Raw genomic sequence first — 18,184 nt, forward strand, 5'->3', positions numbered from 1 at the left:
TCGCATAACCCTTTACGGTTCTCAAGTATGCGGACCACTGGAGGGGAATCGAACATTATGGTTATCGTAAACTACGGCGTTGGACGTGTTAGTCCATTCCTTTGACACTCATCTCCCGCTATAACCGTGCCAGTACATCTACATCTTTTTTTCTACAGCCTACATCTAGTTATACCCTTTGGAGCCTGATTTCGTGTATGCACGATGCACTTAGAAGTCATTGTGACAGTAATACTGGGAACACGGTAAGCTGAAATGTCCTCCGACGGGGAAACGGCGAAGCAAAGAGCCACGAAACTTGGCCACCACAGCCTGAGATCAAGAAGGGGGGCTGCAACGGTTAGAAAAAAAGAAGAAGAAAACTTCTAACGCCCCTGATTCCTAATAACGTGAATCCCAAACAATGGATGCGGACCATTGTACACCGAGCACATTGAAAAGGTGTTAGAGTAAAAAGTGCTTTCACGTTACTCAACCGAACGCTCTTTGTGTACAGTCCCTATGAACGTGGTCGCATTTGTACCGTGTCTATGTCAATGAGAGGCCAATGGAAACGTCTCTCAGTCCACGCTGTACTTCTGCTACCAGCCGTCGGTCAACGAACCATAAACGTGACTAATGATAGTTCATAAACGAAAGGTAGTTAAAGATAACGAAGAGAGCCCGCGAACATCAGCGACAGGGACTCACATCTTCCGCCATGCACGTACCTATCCCGCTCCCGGCCATTTGCCTATTCCAATAATGCGTTACATGTTGATTGTTGCGCATATTTAAATGTCACCAGTCTTCGAAGATCCAAGTTTGTTCACCAGAATGTAAGTTGGATTCATGGCAAAAATAGAAGCATTGGCGTTGAGAGCGATCGCAAATTTAATGCAAAATGACATTTTTTTTTTAACAAGCCTTCGTCATTCTCTATACCGTCATCGAGCACGCCTTATTGTTATAGGTATTATAAAACAACAACTTTATTTTGGTGATGATGATTGGTGATGCTCATGGTGAATGATTTGGTGATGATGGTGAGCGGTGATGATGATTTTGGTGATAATGATCATCGCTAAAGACGACACTCGCTACCACATTGCTCGCGGTAAATTCCTTTTCCACATCCTAAAAGGCAAATAGTGCTTTTAGTGCAGAGCGTCGATGGGCTGGTTTTCACAGTGGACCAGTCAATTTCGTCATAGTGAGAGTCTAGCTGATTTAGGCCCGGTTTCACCAACGCCGATTAACATGTGAACCGAGATCAACGGTCCCTTAGCTTGAATTTAACGCTTAATTGTGCTTCACTAAATGGAGTTCCTGTCACTGAAACATTCATCACGTCACCAACTAACGTTTGTAAAAAAAAGAATTAGTGTTAAGTTTTAGCCACCCTTGATCTTGGTTCAAAGCTAACCAGCGGTGATGAAACCGGGCCTTAGAGACACTGAAAGTGTGGCGAAAGGTTGGTAGTGCGGGCAATGGAGAAGGTGGAAAAGGTGAATTCTAGGTTTTCCAGATGACCGCAGTGACTGCATATTGGAGAGTCAACGTGTCACGAGCGGTAACGCCACTGAGCTGTAAAAGCCACGTTGAGTCGCATACGTTGAATTAATGCAGCATCTTGATAGGTATTATAGAAGACGCTGTCCAACTCATCAGTATTTGAAATCGATCAAGAACAATTATTATTCGGAAGATCTATACCGGCTTTCGGATATAGGCATCACGTTGTAGCGAGTCGTAACTTCCTTTGGAACACCTCGAGAAAGTAGCACCGTCTTTTATGTTATTATCCAGCACGTTCCTAAAAGAATGGGGAACGATCGTTGAGTGTAATGATTCAGAAATACGCTACAAAGCACAATTTGAGCTGCGCACGCCGTCTATACTATGAAGAGCCTGCATGGGAACGTCCGTCCCATATCGAACGAAGAAAGATACTTGTTTAGCACCAGGAAATAATGAGGTCAAACGACCACCTACAGCTACAATCGTGGATTTCCGCGTCCTGGCTCCGTCGTGAAGATTCCGTTGTCGCCTCCCACAGATACATTGGGCAACAGAAGTGGAGCAAAACGAACGTAGATGAAGCATGCAGGCATCGAGAGAGCAGAACAAATATTATGAAGTATATTAGTAGGTGAGCGGAAAGATGCGGCAGATAGTGCATCTAAAAACGTCCGTAGATGGGTTTTGGCTCTGGTAAAACTACTATATCGTGGCAAAACAAAAGGAAAGGGTAAAGGTTAAAGTGAATGAGAAGGAGAATGCGAGAAAATCTGAAAATAGTGACGGAAAGATATTCCGAACTTTTGTAAGAACATTTTGCACTACGGATTCTCGTGCTCATAAATATACGTGCTGACCTATAACACTATGAAATTTGTAGTATACGAGAAGAACGAGAAACAAGCGTTATCCTGGATTCTTATGTTTTCATCAACCACTCATGTCGGATGCACTTACGTGGGGTCTTGTAATTGCGCAACAACAATACATACATGTAGTGGCGACGAATGAGGAAATCTGCCACTTCATTAGTGGCTCGCTTATACTCCAGGGCACACTGGTAATTGCGCAGCTAGAAGAGGAAAAGCTCGCTCAGCGATCAATTCGTGTGCGCTACGCGCACCTGCCGGAAACGGTGACACAATATTTAAAAAAACTTAACATTTCTAAAGACGTCGGGGAGAAAATACACAGGCACCTATATCACTGTTATATTACTGTTTCATCTTAAAAGCGCGTTCTGAGATCCAGTAGAAAATCAAAGAGCAATGTGTTGGTGTGTTGTGCAATTATACTTGAAAAACTAAAAAAGAAAAGAAAAACAGGCTTCATCAATATGAATGGCATGTAGGTCAACATTTCAAGTTCGGCTGGACTCTGGCTCCTTCTCTCTCTATCAAAACTGCTTGGTCCCTGGCCAAGTCCAGCCCACCAACGCTCTGCCCTCAAAGCTCTTTCGATCTCTTTGGACACAATTGGACTTCGATCCTTATTGTGAAGGGGCTCATTATTTCATCCCCCACATCACCACCAGCGATGGGGTAGAGTATCTGCCCTGGCGATGAAACTCCCCATTCCTCATCTTAAAAATAAAGTTGGTAAGAGTTTTCAAGTCAGTTCAAGACGAGTTGGTCAAGTTTTCGTGCTACTGAGCAAATAAAAATCTAATTAGTGTAGCTACATTCGTGAGCGTGCTAAACGTTTTTCTATAAGTTTCAAGACAAGGTGGTTCACCCAGACAAGGAAACAGTAACGAAGGTTCTTCTCACGTAATACCTTATGACTAAAATTGGCTAAGTATATCAGGATGGAGTAAATCGGGTAAGACGAAACAACGATACTGAGTAGCTTTAAGACCTTTAGAGAATAGTACCTTAATACCTTTTTCTATATCTGATTCCGATGAAAAGACCAAACACGTACGGTATTATGCTTGCAGGTAACACCACAACCTCACGCGAACGAGGCTCATCAACGCCACAGCTTCCGTACTACATTATATTTCGAACCTTATTTACATCCTCCTATACAGTGTTCTTCGTTGCCTGTGACAATTAGATATCGACAGAGGACTGTGTCGGATAAAATCGCCCTGCACTGGAGGCCAAACTGCGAAAACGAGGTCACAGCGCCGAACCTTCCGGATGCCTCCAGTGAGGATGTCCTTGGTTCATTACATAATACTACGAGCCTTTTCCCTATAGCAGTTAATTTGCAGCGGGCAAGCTGAATAATAATACGTGCATTTGTCGTGATATTTTGTTTGTATAGATCTCGCCGTGTACTTATGTCTGCAACGTGTAAGCATGTTTTTCCCTCGCGTATCTCCCTGTCGTATATAGCTACGAACCTTTTTAGTTTTTAGTTTAGTTATAGAAGCGTGTTACACTGTCGCCCAAGAGTGTAACTTAACCCTGCAAGGGAGTAAAAATTACTCTGCGTAGATGCGGGATAAAATTATGTTACTGTCCTTCAGTTACGTTACTTTGCTACTGCTTTTTGTTTACTGATGAAGAATGCCCCTTTAACGTTCAAGCCCTGTGCCTATGACGTTGCCCTCGGCGTATACGCACTGAGCGGGGTTATATGGTCTGGCGTACGGATGTTGAGACTTAAACTGACGAAGAATGGTTCACTAATACGCATATACTCACATCGCGATCACTCACAAGCCGCGATTTTAGAGTACAAGTAGTCAACGGACGAGAACCTGAGTATGGCAACGTCATAGTCGTCATAGCAGGGTGAAGAGAGTCTCGAAGAGTATATTAAGGCGGGGTGATTAGAGTAAAGATGGCCAGGAAAGAGTAAGAGTGTAAAAGTTATAGTTACACTCCATTTACTCTTATTTACCCTGTTTTTTTCTTAGGATGATGTTGGTTCGTTGTATGGAAATTATTGAATCCGAATTGCATGCCAAGGGAACTGTCTAGTTTGAAAAAGCAAGCAGCGTGCTTGAGTGTCGGAGTTTTACCCAGAACTACCCCCTGCATAAGATGATGCCCTTTACAATGCCCATTACATGCCTAGATACATGCCCATTTGGATAAGGACTTCAGGGAAACTTTGAAGATTTACTCCTTAGCAAACACTCTCCCACGGGAGTGCTCTGCCTCAGAGTATGTTTCTTCAACTGGGGAGCAATGACTCACGTGCGCAAAAAGAACAAAAAGTCCACAAAAACTCACATGGAATATGTGTGCATGCATGCAATTTCTATGCAAGTGCAGGAGGTAACCGAACCGCCCAAGCGATAAGGTCATCTCTTGTACGTGCATGTATGCTGGTACGAAGTTACCTACTCGTTCTCATAGCAATATTGCACCTGTAATTGAATTGTTCATAATTGTTCACGGAAAGCTCTGCTGTCTTTCGTTTGGCAGATAGAGTCTGCAAGCATTACGTATGCGCACTACATGTGAATAGGCATTTATACTGAGGAAGGATGAAATTTTCCAATTACACGAATGAACTTTGTGTGTGCGTGTGTTCTGCGTAGGGCTGCTAAAATTAGTCAATGTAATGGTACCCCATATCAGGTGTGTTCCGTAGCAATGGTGTGCTGTATAGTAACAGCTTCACGTTCTCCGGTTTCTGTTTGCATATTTGAGCGGTGGCTCCCGCCTCCCGCTATAGTTTGGATGAAACACTATGAACATGTGAGCTACGTGAGAGCGTTTTATAGAAATATAGCCCAACAAACTTTGCTAGAGCTACAATCTGTTTTTTATCTGTTTTTCAATCTGTTTGCTTTAAAACTGTTTTGCTTTTAAAGGGATTAATGCGTAACAAGTTATCCCTTGCCTATCGACATCTCTTCAAGAACGACGTTTCCTTCTTTCACCATGCCGTCACTACCTCCACGTTATATCGTTGTGCTTGCACGTCTTTCAAGTAAGCGCTCGTCCTCTCCTGGTCTTTCGCTGTTCGTGCAAACGCTTCGGAATTCGAGCATGTATCGGCAGCGCTCAGGGGGGGCCTTCCAGGCTACACTTCGGGAGCTCTCTGCGCTCGCTCCTGCAAAGCCACCGCGGCGCTCCCAGCTGAGAACTTCCACTACGCTCTTGGACACGGGCCAATGAACGGTTATTCCTGGTCATGTTGCGAACGGGAGCATCAGACACGAAACAAATGATGTTCCGCACACTATTTGATTAACACCCCGGAGAAGCCTCATTAGCGTGTTGGGGGCACCAATGGCGAGCAAACCGACTAGCGTTCAAATTTCCCAAGTGAAAAAAAAAAGAAAGAAAAAAAAACCATCGCAAAACACGAAATAATTATGTTTTGATACACGCATACGTTTATAACGAGTTCGGCCGGCGTGTATCATTTCATCGATATGTCGTAGCGTAGCATATAGTTGCGATACAACATTTTCGAGGCGCAAAATCGCCTGGGAGTACGAAGTGTCATTACTGCAGGTGAGAATGTGTAACTGAATTCCATCCCTCATTTTCCCACTATATCGTCAGCTGCCACACATTCAACGCAGTCCATACTGCACAAGGTACTTCTTATTGCACCCCTTCAAGGCAATTGGTTTGAAGACGAGCCTTTTTTCCCAGTCAAAGTCGCTCTCAATAGTGAGTTTTAGTACATCCTACGCTGACGCCTTTGCGTACGTAACGGACAGCGTTGGTGGTTCTGCGCACCCGCAATACATAAAGGTAGCTTCTCTCCATCTGGCCACGTCTGTATGCCCCTCATAGCACCAGTTGCTTCGCGGTGCTAACACAGAATAAAATATAAAAAATGAAAAATTACGTGGGTATCGCGGATGATTTCCGATATCCTGGCGAAGTTTCAGACTTGCAGCACTCTGACCCAGATGAGCCCCATGGTAGAGCCACATAGAGCGCGAACGTAAAGTCCTGCAAAATATTTCCAAAACGTCCCGCCTAGCGAATTACTATAAGACATAGCATAATGAGTTATGCAAAGCCACAACGTGTTAAAAGCTATGTAAATGTCAAGGAGAGTGGATCCATAGCGGTTATCCATTACGCACGTGACCAATTGATAGATAAGTGTATCTTAGAAAGAAAAGGGGAGGTTAGACCCCACAAGAGGTGCTGTCTGATACTCCTGCAAAATATTGATGCACATTCAGCTCCAGGCTGCAAGCGTTTCTAGAAGCTGCAAGTTTGGTGGTACTCAATTTGAGATTTAAAAACGAACTTATCACGATATTCACGTACGTGTGCATGCCTGCGTCGCAAGGACACGTGTGTCCTTTTTGTCCATGAAGACGCACCAACATTATTCTACAAATAAGGCAAGTGTGTAGGACGTGCAAACCGCATTGTCCGTACGTTCCAACCACTATGAAAATCCCGAATTCAAATAAGCCGCGACGTAAACACGAGTCGAGCACACACATCCAAGCTTTTTTTTCACATGAAAGAGTAGGCAGTCGGCACACAAGAACAACTGGTCTTCCAAGAGCAGGTGTTGCGCAACAACTTGCGTAAGCGATAAACAAGCGGCGAGCCTTGAAGAGACAATTATTTCATGGGCACCCGAGGCAACGCGTATCGTAGCATCAGCGTAACGTCTGCCGTGTATCATGTACGCGAAGATCCGAAATTCGGGCTGTGAAACGAGTACCGTTTTGTTCATATTTAGGGTCGGGGGGGGGGGGGGGGGTAGGGGGCTCGGGTGCTAATTTGAAATCAGAAATTGGGGGTGACATCGGGTGCTGTTGATACAATCGGGTGTCATCGGGCTAGATTTTTTTTTCTTTCTGTCCAGCAAGCGGCACGTAAACCGTAGTTCAGGCTCATGCACACACGCGTTTTAAATAAAAGAGGCACCGCCTCAGCGTTCGCGGTGCGGCCGAGAAGAGCCTGTCACACATAGCCGAGCCGTTAGCCTGCAAACGCATTTCGTTGTTGTTGCTACGTCAAGATTGTACCGACACTTCTTGCAGTCTTCGCACAAATCTTCATTGTGTGTGAAGCGTTTCTGCTTGCATCATTAATCGTCGGAACGACGAACCTGACACAATATAATACAGGTGCAGGGAAGGAACGGCAGAAGAGGCGAGGCACATGTCTACCTGCCGGCGACCAAAACACATGGTCACACTCCAGTGGTATTTATCTTCGTCGATTCCGTAGTTCGCGTAAACCCCCAGCTCGTCGGTGACAGCTTAGACAACAAACAGCTCTTGGTGAAAATGAATTCGTACACAGTCGCACCAAAACACATACAAACACAAGTGACAAAAGATCCGTGCGCAGGTGTTGCTGTTCATTGAATTTGCGTCGCATAGTTTATTGTTGCATTCAGGGAATATTTTCATCAGACGTGTGCACGGATTGCTACTAAATCGTGTACGTGATACATGATACAACGTAACACGTGACTGGAATTCGGGAAGAAATCGAGTTTAACCCGAATTGGTTCGAAACTGATTCAGGAGGGAATAATCGTGCGAAATCGGGTTTAACCCGAAAGAGTCAAACCCTATTCATGTTCTATTCGATCCCCAACCATCGTTGTTCGAAACTAAACTCCTTCATATGCATTGCATCCTGTAAGGAACGATTTCGTCGTGTTGTCACTGTACAAATGATCAGCACACCCCGTTGCCGTGACATGCCACGTATATGTTCCCCACCGGACTCCAGTTAACACAGCTGAAGAATATTTGTCAACATCGTATCGCGTGGTTTCTCACTTGAGCTCAAAGAGCATTCTCTGCCTGCGCCAACGGCAAAATACGCGCGTTTATCATATTTAACGTTCTCTCTCTAACAAAATGGCACTGCACACAATTCTAATCATTCTAATCCGTGTTCGTATTGCTCCATGCGTACACACAATGTAATCTAGTGTAGGACAATGACTTGAGGCAAGTTTTTTGTCTACAGTAATACGGAATGTGGTATTCAATATCATCGTAGAGACAAAGCTTACCTCAACGCGTGTGGCATTGTTTTTTTTCCCTTGGAATTTCACCAATTCACCCACACTGTAGATGTAATATACAAGTAGGGTTTCGCGTTTTTGGTTTTAATCAAAAAACACCGAAAAACATACGCCGGGTACATTTTCCCTAATTCGGTTTTAATCGAAAAACGCCGGATACAGAGGGAGATTCCAGGACATGACCGACACAGAAATACGATGGTTATGAAAAATGTCCGTTTACTTTTTCGTTAGCCGGAAAATGCCACCGCAGCGAACAACGCCATGTTGAATGAGCGTCGTGCGGAAATTACATTGTGATTTCTATTCGCCGATAACTGTCGGGTAAACCATGTGCACGCCAGGAAAAACACCGAAAAACACCGATTTCGTGAAAAATCAATAGACATTGAAAATCATACGCCGAATCCGCCCAAAAATAAAAAGCGAAAACGCGGAACCCTGCATATAAGGTACGACAATACGACTTTCGCATTTGTTTCTCTGAGACTCCTAAGCTTGAGAACTTGGTGTTTGTCTCAATGTCCCGCAAAATATCTGACTGGCGCGAAACGCCCGTTGCCTGCCACGTGGGCGCCACCGCCAAACTCTGATGACCAAGGCCAGTCGTCCAGTACTGCAAGCTCCGATTGAAGGCGGCGACGGTCTTCAGAGTGGCGTTCGCAGACAGCTATAACCGCGCTCAATTTAAGAACGACAGGAAATGTAGTCCGTCAATCCTGACAGAGTTACTGCGCCGGAAAAATTTTCCGTGGAAGCTAATGTTGGGGGTGTGGTATCGGCGAGGCATCGTCATGATGGCGCGAGGCGCGTGAATAAAAGTTAGGGAATGGAACGATGGAGTCAGGCTGCGTAACTGGGCTCTGCTCTGTACATTCGGTGTAAGACACCACAGGGGGGCCTGTAAAAAATCAGGGCCGTTTATGGGCTAGGTTGGCTCGGCCGGTTTGTGCGAGAAATTCCACTGTAGTTCCATCAGTGTGCAGCCTTTAGGGCTCAACAGAACAGCATGGTAGCGCGCGAAACAGCACACGTGGAATAAGAACGACGAGAAGGGGACAAGCGCTGCGAGATCGACCTATAAGGGCGACACTGTCACCATTCTAGTGTGGATAACACGTGGGCCGATGTTCGGATTTGATGGTTCTGTTTCGTAATTCTTGTGTATATTCACCGGAAGATCACTTGTGCCGCGATGATACGATACTATTCGGTTCCCCCTACGGCACTGAACGCCGAATAAACGTGTAAAAGCAGACGACGCGTCCACGCTGCGATAGTTCTCCGTTCTTCGCAGCGCGCCGACACCGTTCGATCTCGGAGCGAATAGAACGACTATGTCTTAAAAGTTTCGGTGTTGGCGCACTACTTGTCACGTCGTAGAGTGATGTGGCTAGCTATTGCAGCCAATAGGAACAAGTGCAGGGCGGTGCTTAAAGGTGCAGTTGGGGGAGGCTGCTTTCCCGATATTGTGTAGAAACAGGCACTCCTGTAGGAGAGATTCAGTCGTGTGGCCGACCACTAGCAGGGCGAGCAGCTCCACCTTCACCGCCAACATTTGCAACGGTACCTCCACGGACCTGGATAGCGATACAGCTATACCATAAAGGCTTGGCATGTCATGAACAATACAGTGCAAAGTGCAGAGGTTTTGAACGAACCTGAGAGCGTCGTTCCTCTCCGCAATGCAGATGCGCTATGAACGAAAATTCTGGGAAGATAAATGTGCGCAGCGGCGCTACGGCTACGCTGTGCGTCGGCAGAAGCTGAACCAGTACCAAAGTACACTGGCTGGGTGTCTGCATACTTGCGCCCACACATTGACCAAATCGTACGCGTAGAACTGACTGTAAGGGCTACACGAGGAATGAAAGAAATGTTCAGTATGTGAGAGACTAAAAAGACTAGGACATGTAGGGCTTGGAAACCTCGTCACGCGCGGTTACCTGAGGCTGTTTCGTAGTGACTTCGGTTTCATTACCGCTTCGTAATATTGAAAGCTGTCCTGAAGCATGAACCACATTTCTGCAACAGAAATCAAAATGAAATGAATGAAAATCACTACTACTCATTGTCTGTAAGTTCACAATGGTTCCCTCCACACACACACACACACACAAGAAAAAAAGAAAGAAAAAAAGGAAAGCTACGCGCCCTAAATAGCGCTAGATTCTCATACTACGCATGCAAAATATAACACCATTAAAGCGAAACACCCTAACAACGGGATTATCTACGTATGAGCCACAGTAGTTGATTCTGTTTGTGCCTTACACGCATGAGCGCAACTGAGGAATTTATCTCTGTGCGTTATACGAGAAAACACCCGCGCAGAGATCTTGCTGTTCTTTGAAATAAAGGGTTGTGGAAGACTGAGAACGAAATATGTCGATATGCGATGAATATAGTTAGAGCTCATGCATCGGCCTGATAACTGCCTTCACGAATTTTCGTCTTCGTTTCTCAATGCAGGCAACCCGGGCTCCATAGAGTTCTACGATGAATTCATGTACGAGATCTACAGGAACCACAAAGGGAAATTGAACGTCTGGGGAATATCGCACGCCGGACACGTCAATTCGCCAGCCCCTCTGGAGGTGCCTGATGCCGAAGGTATATATTGCAGAAACATACTTTTCACATTTGACCACCTTGAAAGTCAAACGTCCTATCTATGATCCAGCAACAGACCAATATTCCGACGTACTAAATCTGGACATTCTATTAGGAAAATAACTATTTCGAATGCTGCTGATTGGTTCATCACATCAACACGGGTGTCTAGTGGCGCAAAACCACGAAAAGTTCTCATAAACGATAAAGCGCTATATGGCATCCTCCGTCGAGAGCAGAGAGTTTGGTGCGCGTTCATTCTGGAACATCGATGCAGAAAAAAATAAAGATAAAATAAATAAAAACATAAATCAATAAATAAAATACGTATAGAAAAAAAGCTTATTTATAAAACATATATATCAGCATTATAATTATAGTGAACGTGAATTTTGGATCAATGCTTTACGTCGCGAGCCAACTACGATAATGAACGACGCCACAGTGGTCGGTTTGTAGATTAATTTTGCCCACCTGAGGATCCTTTAGGGTGCACCGAAATCTCACCTCTGTGTTGGGTGTAGTCACCCTGTGCAGAAGCAAATGTCGCCATTTTGAAGTCCACGCTAACCATGCGTGAATGCTACTTGTGCAGTAGCTATAGGCACTGGTAGAAATTCAAAGCCATGTGGAGCTCTGAATAAATAAATGTGTAGTGCTGGTAGTGTGTGTGTGACTACAGATACGCTGTATTAATTCAGCATTTGCACGTTGTTATTTATGTTTTGTAAATGCAGTTCTTGCAGTGTACTGATTCGGAATTTGTTGGGGAGGGGGGGGGGGCACGAAAAAACTCGAAAATATATTTCTACAGTATAGTTAATGATGCCAATGGGGCTACGGCAATCTGTTGGCAGCGATCTCCACTATATACTGGAGAGTCCGGCGCCACCGTCGTTTTTGCGTAGAAGATGAGTCGCATTGTGCGCCTTGCTGAGGCGCTTTTCTCGAGACTTGTCGTTACTTTAGACAGGTAACGTTGTAGTGGATGCGGCAATTAAACGTAAAAAGTCAAACGCAACACAAGTAACTACACCATTATTCAATAGACGATTTTAAAAAGCTGCATGCAAAGCAGCATGGGAACTTTGAGAGACACTGCTCTGTCGTCTGCTTGGGTTATGGTTTACCCTGCTGCTGCTTTACGTTTACGGTTTACGCTGCACCCCGGGAATGTTGTTGTTGTTCTTCTACCTCCGCCTCTGGCCGTCTCGTAATGCTTCAAGGCGCTCTAAGTTCCGATGGGCCCTTGCGTGCCACTAAAGACGTCTATTCTAGACAGGGTCGCGGCTGGGACCAAAACATCTCAGACCGGTCCATGGGGGAGGCTCAGAGGGCTTCTTTCCGGGGGTGTACAATGGAGGTGGCGTTCAAATCTAGGAGGCTCGTATACATGATGTCACGCGCAGCCTTTGAGCCACGTGACATGGGAAAACATGGGGATGCGTCACAGGCGTCATACTGCGTGCCGAATGAGGCAGCAGCAGACTTGTGCCCGTTACTCGAAAAAAGTAATTGATTACCATTACCGTTACTTGTACGGAAAAAGTAATTGATTACCGTTACCAATTACAGGACTTCAAATGTAATTGAGTAACGAGTAGAAAAGTAACGCGTTACTACGGTCGTTACTCTGCATTCACACAAATTATACCCGTCTTTGTGTGCCTCAGCAAAAAGAAAAAGAAGAAGGAAAAAGGAAAGTTCAACAGTGAAACAGCTGAAATAACCCAAAAATATGTACGTCTACTGTAGTTATCGCCCGGGAAGACGTTGACCCGATTGTGGAAGATCATGCGTGGAACTTCCCCATGACTCACTAAACCTCCAAAGCTACCACAAAGGTACCACCACACTGGTGTAGGAACAGATTAGGGGGAGAGACCCTGAAATTCCAGAACAAAGGCTGACGGCACGAAGATCTTGACATGAGGCAGAACATCTAAAAGATGAGTTAGTCTCTGCCGGGAAAGTAATCAATTACTGAGTAATCGATTACTCAGAAAAGTAATTGATTACTCGAAAAATTACTTTGACTTTAAAGTAACTGATTACTCGAAAACTTACTCAAAAAAGTAATTGATTACAAGTAACGCAATTACTAGTAACGCGTTACGCACAAGTCTGGGCAGCAGTGTGTGTTTTTACAATTTCCTCTCGTAAGTGCACGCATACCGCAACAACTCACGGCATGCCCTCCTACTGTGAATCCGGTGCGGCAATGTGTGTATTCCCATGCACGTGACCAAACGTGACGTCACTGCACAGGCCATTGCGCAGGAAGTTTCGACAAATTCAAATGAGTAAATATGACCACAGTATACCTTGCCGTATTTGTGCTCCCTCAGTGAGCACACGACAGAAAATTGCTGGTCATCTGCTTATTCAACCACTGGAACATTTCCCAATATCTCCGCGTTTGCACAGAAAAGTGTTTGCACCGAAACATCCGTGCAGCGAAATACACCAGACACCATCGAACGACCAAGAAGGCTGCTAAAACACGGCTGATGTAGCTCAGGAATTACCACAGAAACCTAGCGTTTTATTACCGCTACCAGTTACATTAGACATGTTCTAGAGCTTCATCGGAGTATGCCGATTATGCGCTGGCGGAGGCGCAAAGCTTTTTTTTTTTTTTGTTAGCTCAATGCGTCTCTCGCCTTGAGATGAATACATTTTACAACTTTTTAGACGCTCCGTTTCGTCATTCGTGAGTTCTCGTGTACTGTACCACATTCTTGTACCAAGGCAATAGACGAAAATTGGTGGAGAGAATAGTTCCCGCAGCCATATCCACTGAGACCGGCTCTCATGCGCTGCAGACTCTGTCCCAACTCAGAGCAACTATGATGCGAGCCTCCTTTCATGAGGCATTGTACAGCCAGTTGCATCTAATTGTGTGATATTAGGAAAGAAAGGGGTGCATGGGGGAGCAAGTGAGGTCCTTCCGATTGCAGTACTGTGCAGAGACGAGATGAAAGAACTTGTATGAATGAGCCACGACATCCGAAATACGGTTGCGCCATTCTGCTGCGATAAATGCCTCCCGTTTCCTCGACATCTACGGTAGAGAAAGGCCCATTGTGTGTTTAACTTGAGCTGAAATGTCTGCTGAAAGATACCATATTTCAGATATGTCGAGAGCGAGATAAATGCTCATGTATAGACAGGACGACGTCAATTCTTTAGGCTTAAAAAAGAAAGAAAGATAAAAGGTGGGATCTGCAGAGAGATTCAGAATGTGGAGATATACAGGGCTTGCTTCCTTGATTGTACACGTACCGAAATATAACAACGGGTTACAAAACTGGACAATACTGCACGTTGAAACGTTGAACATCAGTTCTTTCATGAATACTGCACGTACCGGGTATCTGCCTGTAAGTAATTTTAATAACTGATAATTTTATAACTAATTAATAATAAGCAATTTCAATCAACAAGTAATTTTGTACTATTTGGTACGTATTGTCAAGCTGGACACTGCTGCCAGGAAATATAACTATGGGATATATTTCGGGACTTCTATCCTCAATGTGAAAATCATCACCAAATTCACCATATTGCTGTGAGCAATTAGGTAGAGTATCGCTTGTGGCGGTGAAACAACACCCCACTCATTATCATTAAAATAAAGTTGTTGTTTGTTAACCGTGGTAAGCACGCCTACAGCTGTCAAACCTAGCTGCGCGCGAATTAACCAGTGGAGTCATTATTTGTTTATTTCAGCCAACCCAGATGTATATCTGTGCGATGGTCAAATTCAACATAAGCTGACTTTCATCGAGCAACATGTTCCTAAAGGAACTCCGCTGATCCTGATTGGCCATTCCATTGGCTGCTACATGGTCTTGAAGATGCTCAAGCGAAACCCTAACCTCAACGTATGTTGCCTCCTTACGTCTGCCAAAGCAATTAATTTTGATTATAATATTCGTTATGATATCCTTAAAGAAGTTCGTTTTAACAATATTCCTCCTTGGTCGCTTTATTGCCGAAGTCGGCGATTTCGTGAGAACTAGTAGTAGTGAGAGGTTAGCTGTGCAAATAGTGATAGATACACGCGCCGGCTTTCCTTGCATACGTTAGGAGCATTAAAAATTGAATTGAGAAAGTAAACAGTAAAAGCATAACGTGTGTGTGTTGGGGGGGGGGGCGAAGCGGAAATGCCAACGACGTCCTCCAACAGGCTAGGAAATAGTGCGCCAACTATTAAATGTTCGTTTCTGAATGATATAATATAAGCAATAACATATGATATAATGCTTGAACTATAGAGTCACTAAATAGGGGTACATTTAGTGACTCTAGCTTGAACAAGGTTGGCGATGGGCTTCGGAATTTTTCCCACTCAAGCATATGGTATGAATGTACGGACATCGTTCAAATGAATTCTACTTCTGTCTCCGTGCACCAGATCCAACAGTGAAAGTTGTTTTTAAGAAATACAAGGAAGGAGTACACGCACAATGTGTCCGCATGAAACACATTGGTCGATTGGATGAAGAAAAAAGAGGATATGTTGAATTCATGAGAGACAATCATAACAATTCGGTGCATTACATATTTTTTTGCCCACTGCAGGGTCCAATAGTAATAAAACTATTTCTCCTCCAGGTTACGAAGGCTATCCTCCTCTTTCCAGCCATCGAGCATCTCATGAATGGAACCAAAGCTCCACTGATTTCTGCGCTTATCACAGTCTTGAAACCAGTCACCGTAGCCACCATCACAACCTTGCGATACCTGCCTCAGTACATCCTGGGTTTCATTGTGCGACTGTATCTGCTGGTTATTATGTCTTGCACCACTCCAAGGAGAGACGCACTGCGGGCGTCGCTGAATTATTTCAAGCCCGAATGCCTCAGGGCGGTGTTTGCGTTCACCAGAGACATTATCGAGAATGTGAAAGAACGGGATAGCGACACTATGTTACAGCACCAGGAAAAACTAATTTTATACTATGGGACGAATGACCACTGGTGCCCAATAGAGTATTACAAGGACGTCCGGAAGATGCTTCCGGATGCTGATGTGCGGTTGTGTTCGAGGGGCTTCCGACATGCCTTTGTTCTGGACAAGGGCGCCGAGATGGGTTGTATGGTGAGCGACTGGCTCGCGCCAGTTTTAAGACGTTAGGAGTACCATGTTATCTCATTGGACGTTCATCTACGCGAGCAATGCTGCCGACACCAGACGTTTCCCGATTCGTCAACGCGTTAAAAATTATGCAGAGTAATAAGTGCAAAGTAGCTTCTCTCTTCTATGATTGCCCCCAGAGAGGAAGAGTGAAGACTGACGAGTGTACGAGACTGTGCAGCCTCCCGCTTTCATGATGGACGAACGCTGGTGCGGTGTTGGACAACAAAAAAACGCAAAATGTACATCACGACCACAGGACTATCAGGACCTCAGGAGTACACGGCTTACAATACACCGCCGGGTCTTGCGAGCAGCATTCTCCGAAACCGTTGAGCGAAACCGCGACTTGGACCGAAACTTCCTTCCTACTGGCATTACTAAATTTACGGTCGTTTGCGAGTGACTCATGAGGCTTTCATGTAGAAGCAAAGTTACAGCTACGTACACATTGTGCACTGCACAGAGACGTGTGTATACGTCCAGAATGGAAGATATAGTCTTGTTAATGCACTAGGACCCATCTCAGCAAGCAAGGTTGTCAACGTCTCGCTTCATCAGTCCTAGGTAAGGCACTGCGTGCAGAAGCATTTCCCCCCATTCACTCGCATACAGTACTGATATGTTTGCTCATTTTGTTTTGTGGTCATTTCGTTACGCCGAGTTATGAAAACTGATGGTATCTTCGACTGGCGGTACTCCGAGCTGCAGGAAGAAAGGTGATTGAAGAAAGAAACAAATGCCGAAGCTGGTGTTGTTGTACCGTTTTGACTAGTCGAAGATAGAGCGATCGGTGGCTGCCAGTCAAAGATACCATAAGACTTGCTCAACGGAACTCTCAGATGTCGGCTGCATAATACTGCATTCGGATATCTTCATCCACGCGTGTCAGAGCAGCGCGCTGCGAGAAGTTCTGTTCTGGTCCTGCACTCCATGATATTGGGTTGATATTTCCGACTATGGTTTGAGGTGCTCACTCAGCTAAGTGGACCCAGTTGTCGTTTTCACATATGCGGCGTCGTTGAAAAGCAAAATATGTGAATCCACACACACGAAATAATTGTACAGAACCGCAGGTATTTTACGTCGACATTCTGAAGCAACCATCCCAGTAAACCACGAACGTCTAATGGACATCTAGAGGATGGTACACCGCGGATATTTTGGATATCTAGTAGACATTCGGATATGTCCAGCTAACGTGGAATGGATGTACTATGGATCGTCGGAAGCTCATCCATAACTGTATAGATGGATATCTTCTGGATGTAACAGCTGGACATTTGCACATCCAATAGACGTGCTTGTGAGGCATCGCGACGTCTAATATACGCCCTATCTATGTTCCTACCGGATTAACGTACGACAATATATATATAGACCAGATTGCAAATCTACTTTTTCAGCTATTTTGTGTGCATGAACAGCGCAAATGCCGTAGCCGTGGCCGTACCCCACCCGACACGGCTTGGGCATTTCTCAGTAGCCTCTATTGGCGTACTGAATGGAACATGTACTAAAATACCAATAGTTGCGGGATGTTTGTTAAGTGTAGTGGGGCCGAAAACGTTTGTAACGGTGACGAGGATCTGTTTCTGCAATTAATTCGTACGTCTGCAATGAGTCAAACTGCCCGCTAACATTTCAGATATTCCTTGCTAACAAATATTGTGTTTGGAATTCAGGCTATTGGAATTCAGGCTATGATGAGGTTACCTACTGAGTGGAGCTGTCAAACTGACAGGTTCCCTGTGTTGGTGGAAGAGTGCTACGTAGATACTTTGCAGAGAGCAGCACCCGAACAAATTGAAAAACTTGCTTTTACTTGCTTTTTCTTTTGCTTGCTTTTTCTCACGTTCTCGCAAGATAGATTCGCTTTCTTCTGGCGCTATACGTAAAAATTACTATTGAATTGATAGTCAAAACAACGTTTCGTAAACGTACGTCTATATTATCGTATGTTAATCCGGTAGGAACATCGATTGGACGTATA

At 44.8% G+C, this 18,184-nt stretch overlaps 1 protein-coding gene across 3 annotated transcripts in view; it reads left to right on the plus strand.

The window, feature by feature from the left end:
• LOC135383815 (lipid droplet-associated hydrolase-like) overlaps positions 1–16,824 on the plus strand; it is a 31,756-nt gene extending 14,932 nt beyond the window's left edge. For 2 of the 3 annotated variants that reach the window (XM_064613132.1, XM_064613131.1), the window contains exons 3-5: positions 10,909–11,049; positions 14,782–14,936; positions 15,670–16,824. In XM_064613132.1, coding sequence (XP_064469202.1) covers positions 10,909–11,049; positions 14,782–14,936; positions 15,670–16,191 — 818 coding nt within the window. In that variant the 3' untranslated portion in view covers positions 16,192–16,824. Of the gene's footprint in view, positions 1–712; positions 819–10,908; positions 11,050–14,781; positions 14,937–15,669 lie in introns of those variants that run through there. The other variant, XM_064613133.1, reaches the window with a different exon arrangement.
• The last annotated feature ends 1,360 nt before the right edge of the window (positions 16,825–18,184 follow it).

Source organism: Ornithodoros turicata, chromosome 2, assembly GCF_037126465.1.
Source record: "Ornithodoros turicata isolate Travis chromosome 2, ASM3712646v1, whole genome shotgun sequence".
In the NCBI taxonomy this organism is placed as follows: domain Eukaryota; kingdom Metazoa; phylum Arthropoda; class Arachnida; order Ixodida; family Argasidae; genus Ornithodoros; species Ornithodoros turicata.